We start from the raw sequence: 27,296 nt of genomic DNA, 5'->3' as shown, positions 1-27,296 counted from the left end.
GCCTGACCACCTGATCCCGTTAGTCGCCTCTTACGACAAACATATAGCTGTTTTTAACGGCAAGCATGGGTTGCTGTAAGACCTATTTGAATGTACAGTGATCCTTTGACTGAGTGAATAATGTCCTGCTCTGTGAACATACCTCCGTCGTGGAGAACATAATCACAGGAAATCCTACGGTCATTTCTTGCAGCAAGGACGTGTTTTACAAGCAGACGTGAACTGAACAGACATTTGACTACTGTTTTGACTCCTTGACAGCTGAATAAGTTCAGAAGCAGAATCTATTTAAACCTCAACAATTATTCTTATGGTTGAATTGATATTCAACGACTCCTTGTGGCAAAGTAAATTCACATGATACAGGTGTGCTACAATTACCGTATTCGATGTAATAAGCGCCCTGCTCTATTAAGCGCCCACAGCGATATTTGCTAATATATTGACTAATGAACAATCCCAATTAGCACCCCTTCAGATTGATCAATGTACACAGGACTTATTTATTCGCGTATAATACGCACTCGCGTGTTATATGCACCCTTAATTATAGGCAATTAAATTCTGGAAAAATATAAATGTCGTATATAAACATTTCAGGCTGTCAACATAAACCACAAAATTTATCTTTCAACTCTGTTGTTTTTCACCAAAATAATATTCCAATAAGAGACCCCTATTTCTAATTTTGAGAGCGCCCTGGGCGCTTATTACGTCAAATACTGTAGATGATTTTATAGAACTGGTGGAAGAGATGTCTCTGTAACAACATCAGTTCTCACATGCTTGTCTGACCTTTAAATAGTTCAACCTTCTGACACAAGTATGTCCTGACAGTATAGTTCAGGATAAGTCTGACATGACACTACCAGTATGTCATGTGAATGAGTTTGTTTCAACGTCACTTAGAAAGGTACTTCAGTCATCACGGTGCATCAGCTTCATATGGAAGGAACGCCTGAAGTGATACAGGTCTAAGACTTTTGGTGAAACCCATGAGCAGGAGGATGGTGCTGACAAACCTAAAAGGTCAAAGGTGGGATTCAAACCCATGGGCTTCCGTCATGTCCACTGTACGCAGCTCTGCAGAACGGATTAAAGCGACTTAGACGACTGTGCCACCCATGTCCCGACCCTGTATCATGACTCCCGTCATTCTCGACACCAATGTTTGTATGTTCTGCTACCCATTGGATAAGATGGAATATGAAAAAAGTTGGATTGAGTCCGGTCCGGGTTTCACTTGACTGTCATGCTGATGATCCGGACATCATCGTAAGGTTTGTCTGTCTTGGGATTGGTCTTCACATTGCCCAGGTTCTCCACCACCTCGATACCCTTGAACACTCTCCCGAACACTGTATGCTTGTTGTCCAGCCATGGCTAAAAGAAGACAAAGAAGAAGAACATGAAATATCTTAAGTTTTCATACAATTTAGAACTGACTCATTGAGTTGACTCATAAATATATTCTTATTGCATCATCTTAATCTCATGGTTTTGGTTTGGTTTGTTGTTTTACGCCGAACTCAGCAATATTCCAGCTATATGACGGTGGTCTGTAAATAATCGAGTCTGAACCAGACAATCCAGTGATTAATATCATGAGCATCGATCCATGCAATTGAGATCGATGACATGCATCAACCAAGTCAGTGAGCCTGACCACCTGATCCCGTTAGTCGCCTTTTACGACAAGCATAGTCGCCTTTTACGGCAAGCATGGGTTGCTGAAGACCTATTCTACCCCGGATCTTCAAGGGTCTAATCTCATGGAACAAAACATTAGGGATGTGATTTGGTAAAAACAAATGTATTGCACCATATTGAGATACAGGTGTTGTTTGTATATTGGGAGATAAGCGCTAGACAATGATTAACACTAATTGTTCTTTCAGATCCTAGTTTCTACATGCTAAAGTAAATACTGTAAATTATACAATAAATTGCAATTGTGTGTGACCCATGATTACAGTAGTGAGTGACTATAGTGATATATGGGGTGTGTTGGGGTGAGTTGTTTTTTTTAAAGCTGGAAACTTTGTTCTCAGATGTTTCCATACAAGGGTCAAAGAACAAGGAGGAATGCATAGTGTGAGATAGGATAAGGTTAATAATTATACAATGTCAAAGTCGGCATGGTCAGTCACCGCCATTTTGTATTTTGTATGGATACAGGGGAGATTATAACTTAAGAAAAAAAACACTTCCACACAATCTCATTAAAATCAGATCTTAGTTCTGTTACCGCTAAACAAAGATCTGAAGACATCCCATTAGGGGTCACGTCAGAACGACCTTTCATCCGATCAATCCGATCAATCAGAGTGTCACTTACTAGATTATGAAAGTGACAGTCAGAATGTGATTTCTAATCATGCAACCTCGAAAACTTTAACATGGGGTATTCCGAACGATAGTTACGGGTTTGACGACTGAATCCTTACAATCTAGACCATCTATTAGCCATTCCAGAATGTTTATTTTGTTCAGGTTTCAAATTTGTAATCGAGAATGTGTCAAAATATTTTTCGAAGCGTAATCGCCAATTTGAAATTAGTGCCGTAAAGCACGAGAAAGCTGCCTTCTGATTGGTCATTCCATTGGTCGGTCAAAGTTCGTGCAAGGCCGGTCTGACCTGACCCGTAATGGGATGTCTTCAGATCTTTGTTTAGCGGTAGCGAGAAGTAAGGTCTGTTTTTAATGAGATTGCACTTCCACATTTCCGCAGTTTCATCAATCAGTTCCGAAACGTTAAAGAAATTCTGTGCAGATTTTAGGTTAAACTATACAAGTAGTAACAAAAGATGTTACCTATTTTTTAATCAACACACCAGAAGACAGAAAAAAGATGGCAATATGTATCATTTTAAAAGCATTTTGCAGTATACCGTAATATTGTGCAGGGTGCCGTTGTTCAAAACAACCTTAGCATTATGACTGTCATAAGCGCTAAGATCACTTTATTAATGGCACCCGGCAGTTACTCAGTAAGAATAGGATATATAGATTCTCTAGTTTTTGTGTCTACTTTCAATTACCGTTGGAACAAGTGTGACGAAGAACTGGGAGCCGTTGGTGTTGGGTCCAGCGTTGGCCATGCTCAATGTGTAGGGTCTGTCGTGACGCAGCTTGGGATGGAACTCATCTTCAAACTCTCCGCCCCAGATGGACTCTCCGCCCGTACCGTTTCCTGCAATACACAACAAGTCGTACAGAAGACAGCATCTCCTGGTGACTTTTCACTTATCATGTGTTCAGTTTATAGGTGAGGTGAAATGGGGTTTAACGTCGCGTCCAATATTATTGCACTTATATAGCGACGTGCATGTCCGTGTGTGTGTGTTTGTGTGGCTGCTTGTACTAGTCCGGACTGATGCCGATTTATAGTGCTAGCACACTGAGATACCATGCCGCAGTTTAACATGAATACCCCACTCGGACACAGTATACTGACTCCGAGCTGACCAGTCCTTGTTTTAGCCCCTTAATGCCGAGCACCAGACAGGGTAACAACAAGTACCTTTGAACGTCTTTTGGTCTGACGCGGTCGGGGATCGAACCCCGGACCTTCCGCTCTCCTGGCGGACCACTAGACCACGGAGGCGGTCCTCTTAAGTTTATAAGAGTTGCACAGACAGTGGTTTGTCGGTATAGCTTCCAGCAACATACCATTGGTACATGAACTTGTACTATTGCCAATCATTTCGACATGCTGGTCTGTAAATAGTAAAAGTCAACGCCAGAGAATAACCAGTCTCGATCATCCTCCGAAAATAGAGATGAAAACTATATGAATAGATCAGTGAAAATCAGTGATGAAACAAAGTGTTCGCAAAAAGCGTTAGCAGTAACACCCACCACCCACACATAACAAAGTTAGCGTTTGTTGCCTGACACCTCACTGCATTACTCCTGCCATGTGGTGCGGCCTGTAAACAAACCAGACAATCAGGTGATGGACCAGAAAATCCAGTGATGCTATTGCACACTTACTGATTTTGTTCACACTTCAAAGTGATTCAACGCAATACCCACTCCTACCTACCTTGAGGATCTCCAGTTTGAATCATAAAGCCTTTGATGACTCGGTGAAAGACATGACCATTGAAGTAGCCATTCTTTGCATGCACACAGAAATTTTCCACAGTTTTTGGACACCTAAAAACGAAAAGAAAAAAAGTAAAGAAACTGAAGAAAGTGCAAGTCATTTATCCCTTATGACATGTGTTACTGGTTCTCAAACACTATCAACACCCCCTACAGTCGAGGCTTAACTACTCATTTTCACTAGTAATGGTGTTTGGTGTAACATTTATTAAAGAATACATTTAAGGTAAGAATTGATACTTTTCACTCAGTGTGTGATTGTGATCGATACTTGTAATGAGAAGTAAAAAAGCTGCGATCTCCTCATGCACCCCACTACTACTCTTGACTGCATCGCTATTTGAATGGCGTAGCCATTGTGCAAATAATCAAATCATGTTTCAAACAAACAATCATATGAATCTCGGCCTCATTTCACAAAGCAGTCGTAGTGCTATGACTAAACTATGGGAATTATGACAATCTTAGCGCCACAACTGTCATAAATCTATGTTAAACTATGGGAATTAGGACAATCTTAGTTGCCACAACTGTCATAAATCTATGTTAAACTATGGGAATTAGGACAATCTTAGCGCCACAACTGTCATAAATCTATGTTAAACTTCGGGAGTTTTGACAATTGAAGAGCTACAACTGTTATCAATCTATGTTAAACTATAGGAGGGATGACAATCGAAGAGCTACGATCAATGTGTGCCTTAGACAACTGGGAAGCCCTTAACCCCAACTTTCAGGCGTTGCCATAGGATCTGTTGTCTTGGTTTTTCCAGCCTTATGCATGACTATTCTAATAGAGAGTTGACCAAATTGTTGTATCAACTTAATACTCACTCCTTAGAGAACAGCTTGCAATGTACATCTCCCATGGTTGTGTGGATGACCACGTTCTCCGACACGCGGGTATAGGATAGATCCTGGAATGTAGGAAGAATGTTAAACTCAAAGATACTTTTTCTTCTGTTTGTTTGTGAAATGGGTTTTTTACATTGCATTCAAAATTATTGCACTTATATATAGCAACGTGAATGTGTGTGTGTGTGTGTGGCTGCTTGTACTAGCTCGAACTGATGCCAATTTATGGTGCTAGCCCACTGAGATACCATGCCGCAGTTTAACATGAATACTACACTCAGACACAGTATACTGACTCCGAGCTCACCAGTCCTTGTTTTATCCCCTTATGCCAAGCGCCAGGCAGCGAAACAACAAGCACCATCTTTCAGTGTCTTTTTGTACAACACGATCATGGATCAAACCATCGACCTTCCGCACCCCAGGCAGATGCTCTAATCAATAGACAACACAGGCATCATGTGTGATGGGACTTCGGTAGTGTATCATATATTCAGTTGGCTGAATTTCAAATTCAGGCATCAATCATTGTCAATGACCATCTGTTTTAAATGTAAGTAAATATTTCTTTCATGGTGGCAGAGTCACCTGCAAATTAACTGTATAACATGGATTAGATGCCGCCAACGTGTCATGGCAGAATGTGTTTTGGGTGAGATTGCTACAAAGGATTCTGTGTGATCTCACCTGCGTGGCCGCCACCACCTCCTCCTTGGATGGCTTCTCGTTGAACACATCACGCTCAGTCTCGGCACTGCAACATACAGTTTAATTATTATTCAGCAATACAGTGAGTGAGTGAATACGGTTTTACGCCGCTTTTAGCAATATTCCAGCAATATCACGGCGGGGGACACCAGAAATGGGCTTCACACATTGTACCAAAGTCGGGAATCGAACCCTGGTTTTTGGCGTGACGAGCGAACGCTTTAACCACTAGGCTACCCAACCGCCCCTTTCAGCAATACAAACACCCAAGAGCTGTAACAACACTGCACCTACTTCATCATACAGCCACTTGACAGTAAGTAATTCAGGGATGTGGACTCTTACTCTTTCAATTTTACTTTCTCATGGAGAATATTGATATTTTATTTAAAATGAAAATTGCAAATGCCCTCCCCACCTCTCTCCTAGTGACTGTGTTACATGATAGTTTCTGTAAGTTTTCGTAACAAGAGATTAATGTGACACATGGATGTAAAATGTTAAAATTTCTCTGAATTTAAGAAAATAAGATTGGTTGGTTGGTTTGTTGTTTAACGCCACACTCAGCAATATTCCAGCTCTATGACGGCGGTCTGTAAATAATTGAATCTGGACCAGACAATTCAGTGATTGATATCATGAGCATCGATCCACGCAATTGGGATCGATGACATGCATCAACCAAGTCAGCGAGCCTGACCACCCGATCCCGTTAATCACCTTTTACGACAAGCATGGGTAGCTGAAGACCTATTCTACCCCGGAATCTTCACGGGTCAAGAAAATAAGAGGTGAGGTGAAAAGGGTTTTATGTTGTGATCAAGACTGATGCACTTTTATAGTGATTCACATATGTGTGTAGCTGCTTGCACTTGTCCGGACTAATGCAGGGCCTTGTTCCACAAAGCCATCTTAGTGCTAAGGTGCTTGCTTTTTGGAACGGTGCCCTGGTTCTTATTGGCTCACTGGGAAACCTTGCCACAGTTTGACATGGATAGACCACTCAGACACAGTTTGTTGACTCAAAAAAACAAACCAGTCTATGTTTTATCACCTGAATGCTGAGTGCCAGGCAGGGTAACAAAAAGTACCATCTTTTAGTGTCTTTTGGTATGACATGGGGATCCAACCACCAACCTTCCACTCTCTGGGCAGACACTATCCATTACACCATGGAGGTGGTCTAAGGAAATAAGAACTAAAAAAAATCCAAATTTTGAATAAAAAAAAGAAGATTTATCCTATTAGCCTGCACAAAATTTGGAATCCTAGCTAAATGTCTGGACCATTACCTCTTTGTGTCTTCAGGCGCTCTCTTGGTGAAGAGATAGAACCTGTTCTTCTTGAATGCTGTGCACAGGAGGGTGGGATCCAGCTGGACGTTCTGGAGGATGGGGTTGTCCGATGCCACCATGTCCGCATCAACTGCCGCCTTCTTCTTCTTCCCAGAACCCTGGAACAGTGCCAGCTGGATAAACCTGGCGTTCTCCGGTTTTCCCAGGATCCTGGTACACCGGTTTGTGTGCAGGTTTATCACTGCAACACAGATGAATCATTTCATGAGTTGTATATGTGTTAGTAATGGAGTGTACAGGATATTATCATACCTCCATGTCAGAATGATGACATCTGATTGGTCCACGTGATCTTGACTTGGAGGGGAATAAATTTCTCAGCGGGGGAATAAATCTCTAACACTCCGCCATGAGCAAGACAGGCTGCACATTAATTTCTCAGAGGCAGAATAAATCCCTTATACCCCGCCACATGCAAGTCAGACTGCATGTCGATTTCTGAAAGGCAGAATAAAGCCCTTATACCCTGCCATGAGCAAGACAGGCTGCATGTGGATTTCTGAGAGGCAGAGTAAATCCCTTATACCCCGCTTCGAAGCAAAAAGCTGCACGCTCTTCCCCAAGTCAATGGAAGTCATGTGACATACCGCAAACTAACCTCAGTTCAATTGAACAGCTGTTTTCTATCAATTTTGAATGTGTTTGAATTCATTTACAATGTCATACTAAAACATGTTGGTAAGATAAATTCGGTGTAGCAGAATCATGTGATGTTACATCGCATATCTAAATTTTCAATGACAAAGTATGTCATCTCCTGTTCATTCACCTGAAGCGACAAGATATAGTTTTCAACTCCTCACAATATAGGAAATAGGATGGACTTAGGTTGAGTTCGGGCCATAAGCACTATTTAGGCTCACAGAGGAATAGTTCTAGACCTAGAAATAATTTCCCCATGCTGTTGGTCACTTCCAAACACTAAACTCATTGTTTAAAAAATGAGCACGACAAAATAAGACTTTTTGCAAGGAAAAGTCACCAACTCAATATGAAATATATCAAAACAGCCATCATACTGTAAAATAATTACTCATTTAGAATGAAAATCTAGTACAGTAAACTACGGTTATAACGAACTCAAAGGGACTACAATATTTAGTTCGTTTTAACCATAGTTCGTTATAAGCATATATACAGCATAACTACAGCAAATAGTCGGGACTAAAAAGTAAGTTTGTTATATCCGTCAGTTCGTTATAAGCGTGTTCATTATAACCGTAGTTTACTGTACACAGAGAAACAAAGACATGATCTGAAGGTAGACATCTCCTTCTGTATGTAAAGGGGTCAGACAAGGACATGTATTCTGTCAATCTTTGCTGTTCTTTTGGTGAAGTGAGGTGAAATGGGGTTTAACTTCGTGTCCAAGATTATTGCACTTATATAGCGACGTGCATGCACGTGTATGTGTGTGGCTGCTTGTACTAGTCCGGACTGATGCCGATTTATAGTGCTTGCACACTGAGATACCATGCCGCAGTTTAACATGAATACCCCACTCAGACACAGTGTACAGACTCCGAGCCGACCAGTCCTTGTTTTAGCCCCTTAATGCCGAGTGCCAGACAGGGTAACAACAAGTACCATCTTTTAATGTCTTTTGGTATGACACGGCTGGGGATCGAACCCCGGACCTTCCGCTCTCTGGGCGGATGCTCTACCACTAGACCACGGAGGCAGTCCCTGTTCAGTTGGTCTACCTTAGACATTCACACCTAATCACAACCATGACTGCTGGCTGTGTACCAGGACACTACATCCCTTGACATATCATCCACTAAACTAAACAGAGAGACAGATATAAGGATACTTATTAGTGAAATGAAAATCAAGGAAAATCATTTTTGTAACAACCTTCATGTTCATTTTTCCAAACTTTTATTTCAAAGTCCTATTAGAATTTAACCTCATATCTGCCCCGGCATTTCATTTTTTTGTCCTTTCTGTTTTATGAAAAACAAAACATAACATCGTCTGGCCATGCTTGCTGCTTTCATTAAGTTTATTTGGCAGTAGAATGTGAGTGAGTTGGGTGTCACGCCGCTTTTAACATTAGTCCAGTTATATCAGGGCGTGTCAGCTTAATGTGGGAGGAAATCCCGAAGTGATGCAGGTCTAAGATGTTTACCACTCGGTGAAACCTACGAGCACGAGTATGGTGCTGACAAACCTAGAAACATAATCGGGGCAAACTGGGATTCGAACCCACAATTATAGGTTTCTGGCGTGCCCAAGGGACGCAACTCTGCACAGGGAATCATGACGCCTTAGACGACTGGGCCACCTGTGCCCCCAGTAGAATGTGGGGTGCTGTATGGGGTGTTATCTTCCAAAAGAGACGTACCTTTGACTCCCAGCATTGTGCTGTACAATATGAAGTAGCCACTCTCATCAAACACTGGAATAGAACACAGTTTCAATCAACCCCAATAGAAGAACAAGACAACTGGTATATATCTCACACATACAACAGTTAGAACAATGGACTAATCTGAACATGTCTGTTCATGACACCTTATGCCACTGACCTTCAGACTGATGACAATACTCAAAGGACCTATTACAAGTCTTTGGGAATCAGTGGGTACTTCATCACCATTGGTAATAATTGTTTTGTTCCAACCTTTAGACCACTGACTATAGTGAATGAGTGAGTTGGGTTTAACTCCGCTTTTAACAATATTCCAGTAATATCACGGCGTGTCAGCTTGAAGCGGGAGGAAAGCCCGAAGTGATGCAGGTTTTAGACATTTACCACTTTGGTGAAACCCACAAACACGAGTATGGTGCTGACAAATCTAGAAACATAAACGGGGCGAACCAGGATTCAAACCCACAATCATAGTTTTTGGCGTGCCCAGTGGACGCAACCCTGCACAGCGAAACTCCCTCGGTCCGCAGTTGATGATCATTGTGTTTATGTGTAATTTGTTACAGATCAACACTATTAATGGAATAACTGAACATTTAAAATAATATACATAAAGTAGTATTTCAATCCACAATTGATCATATCAAGTATGGGCACAACTGATGATTGCACTGTCGAAGGGTAGCTGTATGATTATGTTTGATCATTGGAACAGACCATTACCTTGATAATAGTGGGATGGTGCTGACAAGTAAGACCACTTTTAGCAACACTCCAGCAACATCATGGTGGGGGACACCAGGGTGAGTGATCATGGTTTTACGCTGCTTTTAGCAATGTTCCAGCAATATCACGTCAGGGGACACCAGAAATGGGCTTCACACATTGAACCCATGTCGGGAATCTAACCAGGGCCTTCAGCATGGCAGGTGAATGCTTTAACCACTAGGCTACCCGACCACTCCTATGGTGCTGACAAACCACAAAACATTATCAGGGAGAATTTGACCCCTGGGACAAGTGGATACTCCCAGGGTCGAATGATGCAACTGTACTTCAGGTTTTACAATTAATCACAAATGTAGGGTAATAATAACAACACAAATAGTGATCCCTTCTAAAAATGTTAAGCTAACGCAAATATCGAACATAAGTACAAATTTGACATGACTGATATAATCAACTCAAGTATTGCAGTACATCCTGGACATAATTGACAATTTTCAAGAAAATGATAAACCTAAATGATGTCATAAAAATGATGTGATAAAGAAATAATTCCAAATACAAACTTACCAACATTGACGAGGGAAAAGGAATCAGACTTCTCCAGATCTCTCTCCACAGCCAGACGACGGCCAAACTCCATGTTAGGTATTTGCTGTTTCATCTGAAATGAAAAAAGTCCAAAGATGCTCCAGTGTGGTATTTTTCTGTGCTAAGTGGTCAGTCATAATCATTTCAGTCATGTAGGATCCTAGCATCAATTGTCTAGGTAGGACTGGTCTGGCAATCTGTAGATGCCGAATGTGTATAGGCCCTGTAACAAATGTTTTTGTTGGGATAACACTTTCTTAGTAAAGTACAGATTCTAGTACTTTTTTGGGTTGCGTTCTGTCCAGTATTCGAGTGAGTGAGTTGGGTTTAACGCCACTTTTAACATTATTCCAGTTATATAACGGCATGTCAGCTTAATGTGGGAGGAAAGCCCGAAGGGATGCAGGTCTCAGACGTTTACCACTTCGGTGAAACCCACGAGCACGGGTATGGTGCTGACAAACCTAGAAACATAATCCGGGCAAACCGGGATTCGAACCAACAATCATAGGTTTCTGGCGTGCCCAAGGGATGCATCTCTGCACAGCAAATCACAGCGCCTTAGACGACTGGGCCACCCCTGCCCCCTCCTGGATTCGAATCAGCACTGCCAGTTTGAGGCACCTAATTGCGAGCACACAAAGTCAGCGATCTAACCCACTCAGCCAGTTTGGCTTCCACAAATATGAACGTATGACAACTGGTTGTCAAGATCACATACTTTGTGTACCCCTCTGACAAGTGTAAACTGGCAGGGCTCCCATGGCCGAAAGCTATGAACACACAAGGGCATTATATTTGGGATAACACTTACTTAGTAGCCCAACCCCAAAAAGTACTAGAATCTGTGCTTTACTTTGAAAGTGTTATCCCAAATTTAACAATTGTTACATTTGACCACTTTCTAAATGGCATTGTGTGTTCATGTATTGGCCCTGCATACCACTCGGCCATCCAGCATATAGAAACAGAATGGATACACAGTAATGTAACAGAAATACAGGAAAAGAAAAGCAACTGATGAGGAAAAGATACCTGTTGAAGTTCAGTGAACTGTTTTAAGCTTTCATCCAACACCTTGAACAGCTTCCCAGTCAGGAACTTAAATATCCTCACCTGAAATCAACACAAGCAAGCACCAAATACTACTTAGCATACTTAGGGCAGACCAATTTAATCTGATGCTGGTGGGGTTGTTAGTGTGGCATATAGTCAGAACTTTCTCCGGCATGTGCGGTGCGTATCCACTGTATGTTGTTATGGTTGGGTCAGCCTCTTTCCACGGTACATAGTGATTTCCCCAGACTGGGGTAGGTATAAGCTGCTAGTTCACACATTCCCTGTATGTACAGTGCTTGTTTTATGCATTTTATCCCCAAAAGCCTGAAGGCAGAGGGGAAAAAAATACATGAAACAATCACTTCTAAAAAACATAATAAATATATGACTATATTAATTACTGCATTGTGCCTGCTAATATATTATCTTGGACAAAAATGATATTGCACATTCACCTTTTTGGAGGGTGGGAGAGGAATGGAAGCTATGGTTTTGCTACGGTGAAGTCTGTGCTCAAGCATGTGCGAGAGAGCAGACATTGTAGAAAATGGCAATGCAGACAGTGATCATATCTCATTTCAGATATTTTAGGGCAATGGCTAAACATGCTAAAAAATGACAAATGGGTCTGTAAAACAAGAAATTATAATGTCCTCGCCTTATGGTTGTGTGACATTACAAATATTTAAAAAGACCCATTGCTCTTGTAAATAGGTCAGAATGGTCTCTCTAAGTGATACTCGTGAAGATCCAGGTTAGATTAGGTCTTCAGCTAGCCATGCTTGCTGTAAATGGGGACTATGCTTGTTGTATGAGGCCACTTACGGGATCGGGTGGTCAGACTCGTTGATTTGGTTGATGCATGTCATCATATCACAATTATGTGGAACGATGCTCATGATGTCAATCTCTGGATTGTCTGGTCCAGACTTGATTTTTTACAGACCACCGTCAACGAGATGGAATATTGCTGAGTGTGGCGTTAAACAACAAACAAACAAGCAAAGGAATCTCCAAATGAATTTCAGGCAAGTGAGTCTGTTTCATGAACTTAAACCTACATTGTATGAAGGGAGACAACTCTATCAGAACTTATTTTCCACTTGCTGCGAAGTGAAACTCACCTTGCGATCTGTGGCTAGAGTAGCCATGAGTTGTCCATTGGGTGAGAATGCGATACTTGTTGGAACAGCTTTCTTCTGTGAAAGGACAAGGTGATGAAGGTGCTTACAATAAATTTGGAGTTGAAACATTACGGAACCATCATCAGATAATTAATTAGAAGTCATTGTAAATATTCATCACAATAACTGATATCCTAGTAAGTACTTAATTCCCCCCTAAAAATGTCAGGTTTTACTGAAAGATATTTCAGATGTTTATCAAAGCGTTCCAGAGGGATTGGTCTTCATTTCAAAGTTAGGACTAAGTGATGAATAAACCGTCACATGTTTGAAGACAACTGTAGTCTACTGTTTGGCTGATATGATAAACGCTTACCATCATGAAGTCATAGAGATCCGTGTCGGTTTTAAACTCCCACTCCAACACTTTAGGGAACTTGTAGTCCTGCCTGGCACCACCCCAACACTCTATCATGCCAGTCCGGTCCACGGAGACTGCCACCTCCAACACTGGGTTGTACTGCAATACAATGTACAACAGTTAACTTGTGTCCACCTTCAACACTGGGTTGTACTGCAATACAATGTACAACAGTTAACTTGTGTCCACCTTCAACACTGGGTTGTACTGCAATACAATGTACAACAGTTAACTTGTGTCCTACTCCAACACTGGGTTGTACTGCAATACAATGTACAACAGTTAACTTGTGTCCTACTCCAACACTGGGTTGTACTGCAATACAATGTACATCAGTTAACTTGTGTCCTACTCCAACACTGGGTTGTACTGCAATACAATGTACAACAGTTAACTTGTGTCCATCTCCAACACTGGGTTGTACTGCAATACAATGTACAACAGTTAATTTGTGTCCACCTTCAACACTGGGTTGTACTGCAATACAATGTACATCAGTTAACTTGTGTCCACCTTCAACACTGGGTTATACTGCAATACAATTTACATCAGTTAACTTGTGTCCCCTCCAACACTGGGTTGTACTGCAATACAATGTACAACAGTTAACTTGTGTCCTACTCCAACACTGGGTTGTACTGCAATACAATGTACAACAGTTAACTTGTGTCCACCTTCAACACTGGGTTGTACTGCAATACAATGTACATCAGTTAACTTGTGTCCCCTCCAACACTGGGTTGTACTGCAATACAAGGTACAACAGTTACCTTGTGTCCTACTCCAACACTGGGTTGTACTGCAATACAATGTACAACAGTTAACTTGTGTCCTACTCCAACACTGGGTTGTACTGCAATACAATGTACAACAGTTAACTTGTGTCCCCTCCAACACTGGGTTGTACTGCAATACAATTTACATCAGTTAACTTGTGTCCACCTTCAACAATGGGTTGTACTGCAATACAATGTACAACAATTAACTTGTGTCCTACTCCAACACTGGGTTGTACTGCAATACAATGTACAACAGTTAACTTGTGTCCACCTTCAACACTGGGTTGTACTGCAATACAATGTACAATAGTTACCTTGTGTCCACCTTCGACACTGGGTTGTACTGCAATACAATGTACAACAGTTAACTTGTGTCCCCTCCAACACTGGGTTGTACTGCAATACAATGTACAACAGTTAACTTGTGTCCTACTCCAACACTGTGTTGTACTGCAATACAATCTACATCAGTTAACTTGTGTCCTACTCCAACACTGGGTTGTACTGCAATACAATGTACAACAGTTAACTTGTGTCCTACTCCAACACAGGGTTGTACTGCAATACAATGTACAACAGTTACCTTGAGTGCAAAGAACTTATCCTACATGTCCTATTTATGAATTCTTAATGAGTCTAAATAATGATGATCAAAGATCCAAATAACAATCAGTGAGGTACATGTATCGTTACAGGTCATATGTTTCTTTCTCCATACACGATATGAGCATGATGAGTCATTCTGTTTCTAATGATGATAAATAAAGAAGGGCACAGTTAGACCAAAGCACATCTATATCGGGTTTCTAATTCCCAAGGCTTGACCGTATTTGGCTCTTCCCTGAACTTACCCGTATGATGGTGACAGGCTTGAAGTGAAGTTTTTCCAGCGAGTGGAGAGGCACACCTTCCCCCCTTCCATCGTATATGTGGATTGTGTTGCTTTCTTTCTCAGACCTGAAAGAGACAAGTACTAAATTTACAGGGACCATTACAATACCTGCAACTGACAAAGAGGTGAGGTGAGGTGAAATGGGGTTTAACGTTGCGTCCAAGATTATTGCACTTATATAGCGACATGCATGCACGTGTATGTGGCTGCTTGTACTAGTCTGGACTGATGCCGATTTATAGTGCTAGCTCACTGAGAAACCATGCTGCAGTTGAACATGAATACCCCACTCAGACACAGTATACTGACTCCGAGCCGACCAGTCCTTGTTTTAGGCCCTTAATACCGAGCGCCAGACAGGGTAACAACAAGTACCATCTTTTAACGTCTTTAGGTATTACGCAGCTGGGGATCGAACCCCAGACCTTCTGCTCTCCGGGTAGACGCTCTACCACTAGACCACGGAGGCGGTCACTGACAAAGGGAGAAAACTCTCCAGAGAATATTCTCTTTCCTTATGACAGTCCCTGACCAGGACTGCAGAATGAAGGTGTTACTGTCACCCACATCTGGGAGACACTGAATAAGGTGTATTTACTGGATCACAAAAGTTATTTTTGACCTGTTTAAGCTTACAGGTGGCATATGCATCACACTGTCTCAAATAGGACAAATCTTATGACTAATTTATCTGTGTCTGAACACACGCCTATTGAATCCCCTGTATCTACTCACACGGCTAGTGCTGATATGGCATCCCCTGGTTTGTACACCCAGCCACTACACAGAGGAACGTAGCCCAGCTTTACCATGTTGATCATATCTGGAATAAGAGGACTTCTTAACATAATTGACCACTTGACATTTCAAGGTATACGTGAACATTTGCCCAACACAGCATGAAAACTGTTGTTGAGGGACTAGAATGGTCATATCTTAGGTTTTTTGTTTTGAAAAATACATGTTCAGCATAAAACCAACCAGAATGATTCACATTGACCATTTCAGAAGCACATGTGATACCTGACACAGAAGGGACCAACTGTTCACTATAATGACACATTAACCTTGATAGGCCACACAGCAATAGTACAGTTATATCTCAGTATTGACAATGTATTTGAGAAAAACAGTGATATCAAAAAAGAAACAGAAATGCAGATGTCAAAAGTTCTGCAGTCCATGTGGAGACAAGGAAAGTAAGCTGTACATGTAACATGTGTAATCTGATATAATCATATTAGAGGCAAACTGTTCTGAACACGTTAACTCACCAAAGTTAACGACATCAAAGACTTTGGCTGTCTTGTCGTCCGACACAGTGCAACACAGTTCTCCATTACTGCTCACAGACATGTCCTGGATGTTTCCTGTAAAGAGACACCAGTCACAGAAGGTGGTGTTGAAATGGGCTTTCACGTTGCATTCAAGATTAGTGCATCCATATAAGCCAGGGGGTGAAATGGACATAGTGGTCAGTCCGATTGTAACCATAGTAACCAAAATGACTATTATTGGTTGTAACCATAGTAACCCAATGACTATTATTGCTGGGAAGTCATCATGTTGTGACCAAACTAATATTCATCTCCCATGGCTCTTAATATATATCTCTTACAACAGAAAGCATGAGAGGGCACTTGTCTTAGACAGCATGTGAGGGCACTTGTATTAAAAGAATGTGTCTGTCAGTTCCCTGACATGCTCTTGGGGGATTCTCAGGACTGGTTACCTAGGTGACTCCGGAAGTGCTTGACAAACTCAATGCCTGTTTCTTCTGATTTCTTCCAAAACTTGACATGTCCGTCACAACTTCCTGTAATGATGAAGTCAGTCCTGCAACCCAGAAAGCTCAATGACTCAATGTTGTTAGCTGTTTAAGAACTCACCTTCACTGTATGTAAAACCATATGGTTATGATTTATTAGATTATTTACACACAACCGTTATAACTATTTTACAGCTATTTATTAATTTACAAGACCAAACTTCACAAGATCAAATCAGCTTATCACATGCTTCATAAAGGAGTTAGTATCTTCATAGAACAGATGTAATCGTCACCTTAGCATGCTTAGTGCAAATAGAGAAGTTGTTATCCCCTAACATTTAGCCCAATGTCTTTTCATACAAATGACTGGTAAAAATTGGGAGTGAGTGAATATGGTTTTACGCCACTTTTAGCAAGATTCCAGTTATATCATGGCAGGTGACATCGAAAATGGGCTTCATATATTGTACTCATGTGGGGAATCAAACCCGGGTCTTTGGTATGAGGAGACAACCCCACCGTGGTAAACAGTGGGAGATGAAGACATTATCTATCTACTAAATATGTTTGAGGAGGACAGGCTTCAAAATAGTAAGTGATATTCATACAGCAGTAAACAGGGGATGCTAGCCCCTGGGAAAAAAAATCACGGAAATGGTGGAGGTAATGAAATGCTTCTTTTGTTTATAAGTAAACCTCCAAAGTTCCATCATTATATTGGGCAAATAAAACAATCCAAATATACATTCTGCTATTCTCCATGATACAAACCTTGTTACTGCTATATGAGTTATGATGTCTCGGTGCATGTAGCTCTTTTCATAGTATTCTGCACTGGGAATGTTCTCCATGTACACATGCTCAAACTCAAGTACTGAAACCAGACAAAATGAAGATAAAGTTCATGATGAGGCAAATCAGTATTGATGCACCAAGATCCTTTAGACTCTTGTAACGTACCTCCTTATTTAACATGCAAGGGACATAAAATGTAGGGTCTGAGACATGTGAGAGCAATCTACTGGTTCTTACTGGACAAGACCAAATCTTTACACAAAAGGGAATTGTGTAATATATGACAAAATTTGATAAACAGGGAACAAAAGCTACAGAAATAAGAGTGAAGACATTAGCAGGTTTGTTTTTCAGATTTCAGTTAGTGCCACATGGACGGGATCACTAAAAGAGGTGGGACTGCGAACTCATACCCTAACTCACAACTAACCCTATGCAGGGTATGAAACTCCCAAACATTTCAGCCAGACCACAGGACTGGCTAGCTGAAATACACGCCAGCCCTGACCAAAACCTGCCTGCCCACAATAATCATATGTTTCTCAGGATAAGCTAACGGGGTTTCTTTTTGGTTACATTTTATCATTCATCTTTACATGTGAATTAATGATTATCATCGGGAAATATTTAGAATATTGTCACAAATGAAATATAACCCGACCGTCGGGCAGGGGGATTTGAAAATCTGGTAGCCCGAGTTGAAATCAACCCGTCTCGGACGGTCGGGCAGGCAGGTATTTCGAACACTGCCCTATGTATCTTGACGGGGTGTTTGATTGGCAAGGGATACCTAATCCTAATGATTGGTAAGAGCTCCTTGATTGACATGATTGAAGCATTACTCTTTACTGGTTACACCTTTCCAGTCAGCGCTCAATCAGCATCGAACTCACGTTGTCAGCTTGAAGCAAAGGTAGGCTAATGAGTAAATCTGATTAGCTTACACTTTACCATGGTACCACGGGCGCTGTCACAAATAATTAGTGATGAACCAACGAATGATGTTTTTGTCAACTCTCAAATTCAAAACAAGATGACACCAAATCGTACACTTCTTGGATACAAACTCAAGATTTGGTTGTAAAGACCAACCAAAGATTCTAACCTTTCTGTTTCTTTGGCTTTGCTGCCTCTCCAGGCATAGGTCCAATCCAGCCATCATCTTCGTCGTTCTGTTCGACATCATCAATCTCACGTTTTGTGGACGCCGCCATTTTCCTAAGTTCGTCAAGGGAGGTAACTCTTACAATAAATACCTTTACGACCCACACTAAAAACAAAGTTTGGACGAATCGTCATTTTCTATTGAGTCGATGGGTAAGTGAGTGAGGCTAGATTTGCTCTAACGCCATTTTATGTCGTAATTAGTAACAGTTGTGATGTAGCGAATTCCCTTTATAAAGAGCACAAGTCCTTATTCATTACAGTTTACCTGTAGACGCCAGAGACCGAATCTTGTTATCAGTCGGCCCCTTTTAGTCTCGCATCTGTGACGAGTAGTGGTGGTTTAGCTCGGAGGACTTTGCGATATTCAAATGTGATATAGAGAAATGATCATCCTTAAAATTTAAACTATAATTCCAAATTGAGTTTTACATTTTCATAACGCCATGGAACAGTGCACGCTGTTGTCCTCACGAAGTTTACTTACTACTGTGAATATAAAACTCCCTTTTCTCTCTGTGGTGCCTAATTTGCATAATATCGAAATAAAATTGAAATCCGTCCACAAGGGATAAAATGCTGCATACATGTAAAAAATATTAGAAAAAATTCAGTTATGCAAATATATCATTAATACGTTTGGACTGGAATGAAACTCACATCAAGACAACAAACAAATAGGAATCCTATTGACTGACAGAGCTGTGCGGTACTCTAGGTCCAACAGGAAGAGATGACGATCCTGGCAAATTGTATCTGCGCGTCCTTCAGCTGATAACATTTGTTTGTTTGTTTTGTTGGTTGGTTAACGCCGCATTGGCAATATTTCAGCTATATGGCGGCAGTCTGTAAATAATCGAGTCTGGACCACACAATCCATATCATGAGCATCGATCTATGTGTGCTTGGCTGCTGGTACTCGTTCGGTTTTATAGTGCTAGCCCACTGAGATACCATGTCCCAGTTTAACATACTGACATACTGAGCCGATCTGGTCTTGTTTTATCCCCTTAATGCCGAGCGCCAGGCAGGGCAACAACAAGTATCATTTTTGCACGGAATGACTGCGTTACGCGGTCAGGGGATCGAATCAGTAGAGGAACAATATTAAATAGGTATATACGCCTCAACGTGAGTGAGTGAGTTTGGTTTTACGCCGCTTTTAGCAATATTCCAGCAATATCACGGCGGGGGACACCAGAAATGGGCTTCACACATTGTACCCATGTAGAGATTCGAACCCTGGTCTTCGGCGTGACGAGCGAACGCTTTAACCACTAGGCTACCCAACCGCCCCTACGCCTCAACGAATCTCGTAGACCACGTGCTTTTTCGGTATATCGAATCTTGCTACACCAATTATTCAGGCGTATTATCGCAATGTAGCAGAGCATGGAGTCATCCCAAAGATGACATCCTTACCTTGTCAGCTTGCTGACGGGGGGAACGTGTTTGGTCATGTGGACAAGGCGTCCAACCTCTGATCAGAAGGTCCGTGGTTCGAATCCCATCACGGGACTCTGAAATTTTATGGCCGCGACATTAATGTGGAAGGAATTCTCATAGTAAAGCAAGACCGTAGACATTTTCCACTTTCCTCGATACAACGAACAGGGATATAAGGCACAGACACATTGCTGATGACAACTAATTAACATCTCGGATTCAAACCCGTGACTGACGGACTAAAAGACACGACCAAGGGGCGCAACTCCGAAGCCCTATAAATCTCAGGTGCACCCGTTTTTCGACAACATATGAATAAATGGAAGGTAACTCCAGCCCCTCGAGTACATTATTACAGAGACCATATAATAGAGGGACGGCCCTCCCCAACAGTTTGTCATAAACCATCAGCGCTACGGTCTGGCATGTAACTGATACACCCCGACACCCTGCTGTTAACCTCCCTGTTCCGCTGCAGATGCGGTATTATATTATATTATATTATATTATATTATATTATATTATATTATATTATATTATATTATATTATATTATATTATATTATATTATATTATATTATATTATATTATATTATATTATATTATATTATATTATATGGTCTCTGATTATTACTAATACCCGTTTAACCTAGTTATCTTTAACTGCGAAACCATACCAGGAAGTCAACAAACATGCAGATGAATGACAAATGGAAACATATTTTAAATACTTTGAAGTTTTATTTTCAGTGTGGATGAGTATGAGTCCGTTACATAAGGAAATAGAAAATGGCGTTCTGACGTCACTGTAATGTGGCCACAGCCCGGTTGAAGAAGGCAATGCGGTAAGTGGCGTATATTTCTTAGTTTGTTTTGTTTGTTTCGATATTTGAAAGCTGTTTAATGTTATTTATTGCATTGTGAGTGTACGTTTCGGTTTTTGAACATCGATTTCGCCATTGTTTTGGGTTGTTTTTAGCTGTATACTGTTAGGCACACGTGTCATTGAGCAGGGTCTATCAGATATTCTTGAGGAACTGACAATCTCATGTTGATACGGGAGAGCAGATATGATCACCTTGGAGATCACCTTGTATTTCAAGTGAAGTTTATCTAATACCTCAATCAAATCCGGATACTTAATTTGCGATTTCAGTGAGTAAATATTTCCTTGTTTCCTCAGCTGTTTCGTGAAACTGTTTTATAATCATTTCTTATCTTTCGACGGCGACTGGATGCACAGCTTCCATGTTTTATCTACCAAAAGGGGGGCACGGGTGGCCCAGTCGTTTAAGATGCCGCGATTCGCTGCGCAGAGTTGCGTCCCTTGGGCACGCCAGAAACCTATATGATTGTGGGTTCGAATCCCGGTTCGCCCCGACTATGTTTCTAGGTTTGTCAGTACTACACCCGTGCTCGTGGGTTTCACCAAAGTGGTAAACGTCTGAGAACTGCATCACTTCGGGCTTTCCTCCCACATTAAGCTGACACACCGTGATATAACTGTAATACTGTTAAAAGCGGCGTTAAACCCAACTCACTCACTATCTACCAAAAGACGGACTTTCCTCGCAGTTAAATACATCTTAAGATTCACCGGCCTATTATTCTCATTGTTTAATCAATAATTTTACATTTCCACTGCTGTTAGGCTGTCTGTATTTTTTTTGGTGTTTCCCATCTCCCGGACGCCCTCAATTTTCCTTCAGACGTGAATTAATAAACAGTTTTCTTATCTCAATTTAATATATAAGATCCCTTACTGTAATAACCTTTTAAAAGTATTGTGTTGAAATTAACATAGTATAATCGGACGCTTTACTTTCGTTGTTATTCTCGGTATGAAGTACTGTCAAGGGTTTAACACGTGTGTCTTGTGCGAGTGTCTAAGTGTTTACGAGTGTGCTTAACGTATATACTTATACCTAGTTCTTATACCCATTGTCGTGTTTCCTGTATCATGAATTATGTTTCTATTTCTCATCTCAGGACAATGCTCTTGTTTATATTTCCTTACTAAATATTTTCAAAACGATCATATTAATTATAACCCAATAAAAACGAGTCTGATTTTGGAGAACTTACTTATTTGCCAACTTCTAGAACGCCAATCAAACAGTTAGTGTCTGATTTCTTAGGGGCGGTGGTGAATGCTAACGGTGAAAGCAGTCACGCAGATCACCTGGGTTTGAGTCCCCACATGGATACACTATATCATGACGAAGCCCATTTACGTCGTATGTCGTGATAGTACTGGAATTAATCCACTTTCACCGACTTAGTTTTGGCTGTTTGTTTGTTTGTTGTATAACGATGTTTGTTCGTCTGTTTGTTGTATAACGCGGCACTCAGCGTTCCAGCTATTTGACGGCGGTCTGTAAATAATCGAGTCTGGACCAGACAATCCAGTGATTGACATCATGGGCATCGATCTACGCAATTGTTTTTTTTGGTTGTTTTTTAACGCCGCACTCAGCATTATACCAGCTATATGACGGCGGTCTGTAAATAATCGAGTCTGGACCAGACAATCCAGTGATTGACATCATGAGCATCGATCTACGCAATTGGGATGCGATGACATGCATGAACCAAGTCAGCGAGCCTGACCACCCGACCCCGTTAGTCGCCTCTAACGAGAAGCATAATCACCTTTTATACAGCAAGCATGGGTTGCTGAAGACCTATTCCACCCAGGATCTTCAGCGACTCAGTGCACACCTGTGTAAGTGTCAACCATGGGCTTTAGACTTGGTCCCTAAGGACGTATGTTGGGCGATAGGCGACGATTGCGGATGGGGTGGTCAGGCTTGTTTACACATGGGTACAATGTGTGAAGCCCATTACTGGTGTCCCCCGACGCGATATTGCTGGAACATTGCTAAAAGCGGCGTAAAACCATACTCACTCACTCGCTCACTAAATATGAAATAATGTTCCAGTATGGTTTTACGCCGCTTTTAGCAATATTCCAGCAATATCACGGCGGGGGACACCAGAAAAGAGCTTCACACATTGTACCCATGCCTGGAATCGAACCCGGTTCTTCGGCGTGACGAGCGAACGCTTTAACCATCAGGGTACCCGACCTAGTATTCAAAGAAACCCAACTCACTCACGTACTCTTGGTATTTTTCAGTCATGATTGCAGAGTATTGTCTGCTAGGAGGTGTTGCCCTCGTGCTTGGGCTTCTGGTCAGCGCGATGTGTCTTTCTTGCCGAAAACAAGGAAAGTCCACGTGAGTTTTTGTCAAATGGTTTTCATTATCATAAAGTTAGCACAAAACGCACAAAAAAAAATATATATTCAAGTCAGTTCTTGTAAATAAACACGTCAACAACAATAAGAACTCTTTTCACAGACTGGCTACCTAATCATAAACACACGAAAATACGAAATCAGTGACATGGTTTAACATAGTAATACATCACAAGACAGTCAGCCTATCAGGAATCTGTCGTTCGCTAGTGGGCGTGGCCTCTTTCTTTAAGGTTTATGGAAACATTAACGCAAAACATTACTTGGTTAGTCAATCAAGTGCCACATATTCAAGAGCAAATTATTTAAAATTATGTAATAGAATCGTGAGTATATTGTTAATATTTTAATTCCAGTGAAAATGTTGGCAGTTTCCAAAGGCCGTCGACAACAGACGAAAATGATGGCATCGTCCCTAACATTGTGCTCCCCCCTAAAGGTAACGAGAGAAGCATATCCTTCTCTTCCTCGCTGTCCACCGTGTTTGCTTGCACGGCTGACCAGATCACGCAGTGTCCTGCCTCTCCTCCCGCCTGCCACCCAGGTGGCGCCACCTCCTATGACATCGACTTCGACGACGACCTAGACCCCAACAACCTCGACTGTCCCCTGTATGTGGAGTCCTATCCTTTATGTCGATCGGATCCATCCACTCAGTTCCGTATGGACTCCTGTGGAGATTCGACTCAAGATACACTTTCGCCTTCCTTTGTGGCTTTCTGCGATGAGAAAGGATCCGATGACACTTTTTACGACTATCCACAATGCAACATTCCAGTTTCGTTCAAGAAATCTGCCAATGGTGCCAGCTGTAGTAGCAGGTTGATGCCGACATTTGATACAACAGACGTTATTGTCCACCCCGAACCTACTCCTTGGAAGAAGACCAGATCTGCGACAATGCCTGTAGAATGTCCAAGCTTCTCGCCATATGGTGATGAGCTGATCGATGAGGACAAAGAAGAAAATGTTTATGAAGAATTGGACGCGATAGACGTCAAATCCGATAAAAAAGCAAATGGAAATCACCGTTCCGATCTCGAACGTGCGCGTGGTCGAAAAAATACTAAAACGAAGCATACAAAGTCGTCTTCAAATGTCTCAGTCAGTCGCACATTGCCAGCACATTGTGAAGTGATGTGTCCGCCGCCCTGCACAGGGCCGTCGTACGTCAACTTTAAGGGACGTATACGAAGTTGGAAGCCCCCATCTGACTAACAACAAGAACCAAACTATCACCTTGACTCAAACTTATTCTTCGTCAAAGTTACTACTATATCCCTGGTGACTGCGCCAAGATAACCCGAAGTCCCTTTGACAAACGGATATCCCCCTGATAATATCTCCTTTGAAACTTGAAGTCCCCTTTGGCAACGTTACAAGCCCTGATTATATATACATTAAAACCTGAAGTCCCCTTTGGCAAAGGGAACCAAGCCTCTGTTAATATCTCCTTAAAACCTGAAGTCCCCTTTGGCAACGTTACAAGCCCTGATTATATATACATTAAAACCTGAAGTCCCCTTTGGCAACGCTACAAGCCCTGATAATATCTCCACTAAAACGTAAAGTCCACTTTGGCAAATGTATTCCCCTGATTATATCTCCAATAAAACCTGAAGTCCCCTTTAGCAACGCTACAAGCCCTGATGATATCTTCATTAAGACCTGGAGTCCCCTTTAGCAACACTACAAGCCCTGATGCTATCTTCATTAAGACCTGAAGTCCCCCTTTAAAACGCTACAAGCCCTGATGCTATCTCCATTAAAACCCGAAGTCCCCCTTGGCAAATGTAATCCCCTGATAATATCTCCATTAAAATCTGAAGTCCCCCTTGGCAAATGTAATCCCCTGATAATATCTTCATTAAAACCTGAAGTCCCCTTTAGCAAATGTAATCCCCTGAGAATATCTCAATTTAAACCTGAAGTCCTCTTTAGCAAATGTAATCCCCTGATAATATCTCCACTAAAACCTGAGGTCCCCTTTGGCAACGTTACAAGCCCTGATAATATCTCCATTGAAATCCGAAGTCCCCTTTAGCAAATGTAATCCCCTGATAAGATATCCACTAAAACCTGAAGTCCCCTTTGGCAACGTTACAAGCCCTGATAATATCTCCATTAAAACCTGAAGTCCCCCTTGGCAAATGTAATCCCCTGAAAATATCTCCACTAAAACCTGAAGTCCCATTTGGCAACGTTACAAGCCCTGATAACATCTCCATTCAAATCCGAAGTCCCCTTTAGCAAATGTAATCCCTGAGAATATCTCAATTAAAACCTGAAGTCCCCTTTAGCAAATGTAATCCCCTGAGAATTCCCAATTTAAACCTGAAGTCCTCTTTAGCAAATGTAATCCCCTGATAATATCTCCACTAAAACCTGAGGTCCCCTTTGGCAACGTTACAAGCCCTGATAATATCTCCATTGAAATCCGAAGTCCCCTTTAGCAAATGTAATCCCCTGATAAGATATACATTAAAACCTGAAGTCCCCTTTGGCAACGCTACAAGCCCTGATAATATCTCCACTAAAACGTAAAGTCCACTTTGGCAAATGTATTCCCCTGATTATATCTCCAATAAAACCTGAAGTCCCCTTTAGCAACGCTACAAGCCCTGATGATATCTTCATTAAGACCTGGAGTCCCCTTTAGCAACACTACAAGCCCTGATGCTATCTTCATTAAGACCTGAAGTCCCCCTTTAAAACGCTACAAGCCCTGATGCTATCTCCATTAAAACCCGAAGTCCCCCTTGGCAAATGTAATCCCCTGATAATATCTCCATTAAAATCTGAAGTCCCCCTTGGCAAATGTAATCCCCTGATAATATCTTCATTAAAACCTGAAGTCCCCTTTAGCAAATGTAATCCCCTGATAATATCTCCACTAAAACCCAAAGTCCCCTTTAGCAAATGTAATCCCCTGATAATATCTCCACTAAAACCTGAAGTCCCATTTGGCAACGTTACAAGCCCTGATAATATCTCCATTAAAACCTGAAGTCCCCCTTGGCAAATGTAATCCCCTGAAAATATCTCCACTAAAACCTGAAGTCCCATTTGGCAACGTTACAAGCCCTGATAACATCTCCATTCAAATCCGAAGTCCCCTTTAGCAAATGTAATCCCCTGATAATATCTCCATTAAAATCCGAAGTCCCCTTTAGCAAATGTAATCCCTGAGAATATCTCAATTAAAACCTGAAGTCCCCTTTAGCAAATGTAATCCCCTGAGAATATCTCAATTTAAACCTGAAGTCCTCTTTAGCAAATGTAATCCCCTGAAATTATCTCCACTAAAACCTGAGGTCCCCTTTGGCAACGTTACAAGCCCTGATAATATCTCCATTGAAATCCGAAGTCCCCTTTAGCAAATGTAATCCCCTGATAAGATATCCACTAAAACCTGAAGTCCCCTTTGGCAACGTTACAAGCCCTGATAATATCTCCATTAAAACCTGAAGTACCCCTTGGCAAATGTAATCCCCTGAAAATATCTCCACTAAAACCTGAAGTCCCATTTGGCAACGTTACAAGCCCTGATAACATCTCCATTCAAATCCGAAGTCCCCTTTAGCAAATGTAATCCCCTGATAATATCTCAATTAAAACCTGAAGTCCCCTTTAGCAAATGTAATCCCCTGAGAATATCTCAATTAAAACCTGAAGTCCCCTTTAGCAAATGTAATCCCCTGAGAATATCTCAATTTAAACCTGAAGTCCTCTTTAGCAAATGTAATCCCCTGATAATTTCTCCACTAAAACCTGAGGTCCCCTTTGGCAACGTTACAAGCCCTGATAATATCTCCATTGAAATCCGAAGTCCCCTTTAGCAAATGTAATCCCCTGATAAGATATCCAC

The 27,296-nt window shown here is 41.5% G+C and overlaps 2 protein-coding genes across 2 annotated transcripts; one reads left to right on the top strand and one right to left on the bottom strand.

The window, feature by feature from the left end:
- Window positions 1-619: 619 nt before the first annotated feature.
- Window positions 620-18,808, bottom strand: LOC124134565 (peptidylprolyl isomerase domain and WD repeat-containing protein 1-like). Its single transcript, XM_046499463.2, has 17 exons — window positions 18,666-18,808; window positions 17,537-17,639; window positions 16,727-16,830; window positions 16,269-16,364; window positions 15,730-15,817; window positions 14,954-15,059; window positions 13,279-13,422; window positions 12,903-12,977; window positions 11,755-11,835; window positions 10,699-10,792; window positions 9,376-9,429; window positions 6,966-7,209; window positions 5,653-5,719; window positions 4,945-5,027; window positions 4,049-4,161; window positions 3,042-3,193; window positions 620-1,383 (listed from the first exon to the last, which is right to left on the bottom strand). The coding sequence occupies exons 1-17, from the start codon at window positions 18,772-18,774 to the stop codon at window positions 1,240-1,242; spliced, it is 1,857 nt and encodes a 618-aa protein (XP_046355419.2). The 5' UTR covers window positions 18,775-18,808; the 3' UTR covers window positions 620-1,239.
- A 2,138-nt stretch (window positions 18,809-20,946) lies between these two features.
- Window positions 20,947-25,449, top strand: LOC124134566. Its single transcript, XM_046499464.2, has 3 exons — window positions 20,947-21,014; window positions 23,309-23,408; window positions 23,785-25,449. The coding sequence occupies exons 2-3, from the start codon at window positions 23,311-23,313 to the stop codon at window positions 24,644-24,646; spliced, it is 960 nt and encodes a 319-aa protein (XP_046355420.2). The 5' UTR covers window positions 20,947-21,014; window positions 23,309-23,310; the 3' UTR covers window positions 24,647-25,449.
- The last annotated feature ends 1,847 nt before the right edge of the window (window positions 25,450-27,296 follow it).

This window comes from Haliotis rufescens, unplaced genomic scaffold, assembly GCF_023055435.1.
Source record: "Haliotis rufescens isolate VD_foot unplaced genomic scaffold, xgHalRufe1.0.p SCAF_112, whole genome shotgun sequence".
Taxonomy (NCBI): domain Eukaryota; kingdom Metazoa; phylum Mollusca; class Gastropoda; order Lepetellida; family Haliotidae; genus Haliotis; species Haliotis rufescens.
Note: the sequence above shows the minus strand (reverse complement) of the source record. Positions and strands in the feature narration are given on the sequence as shown.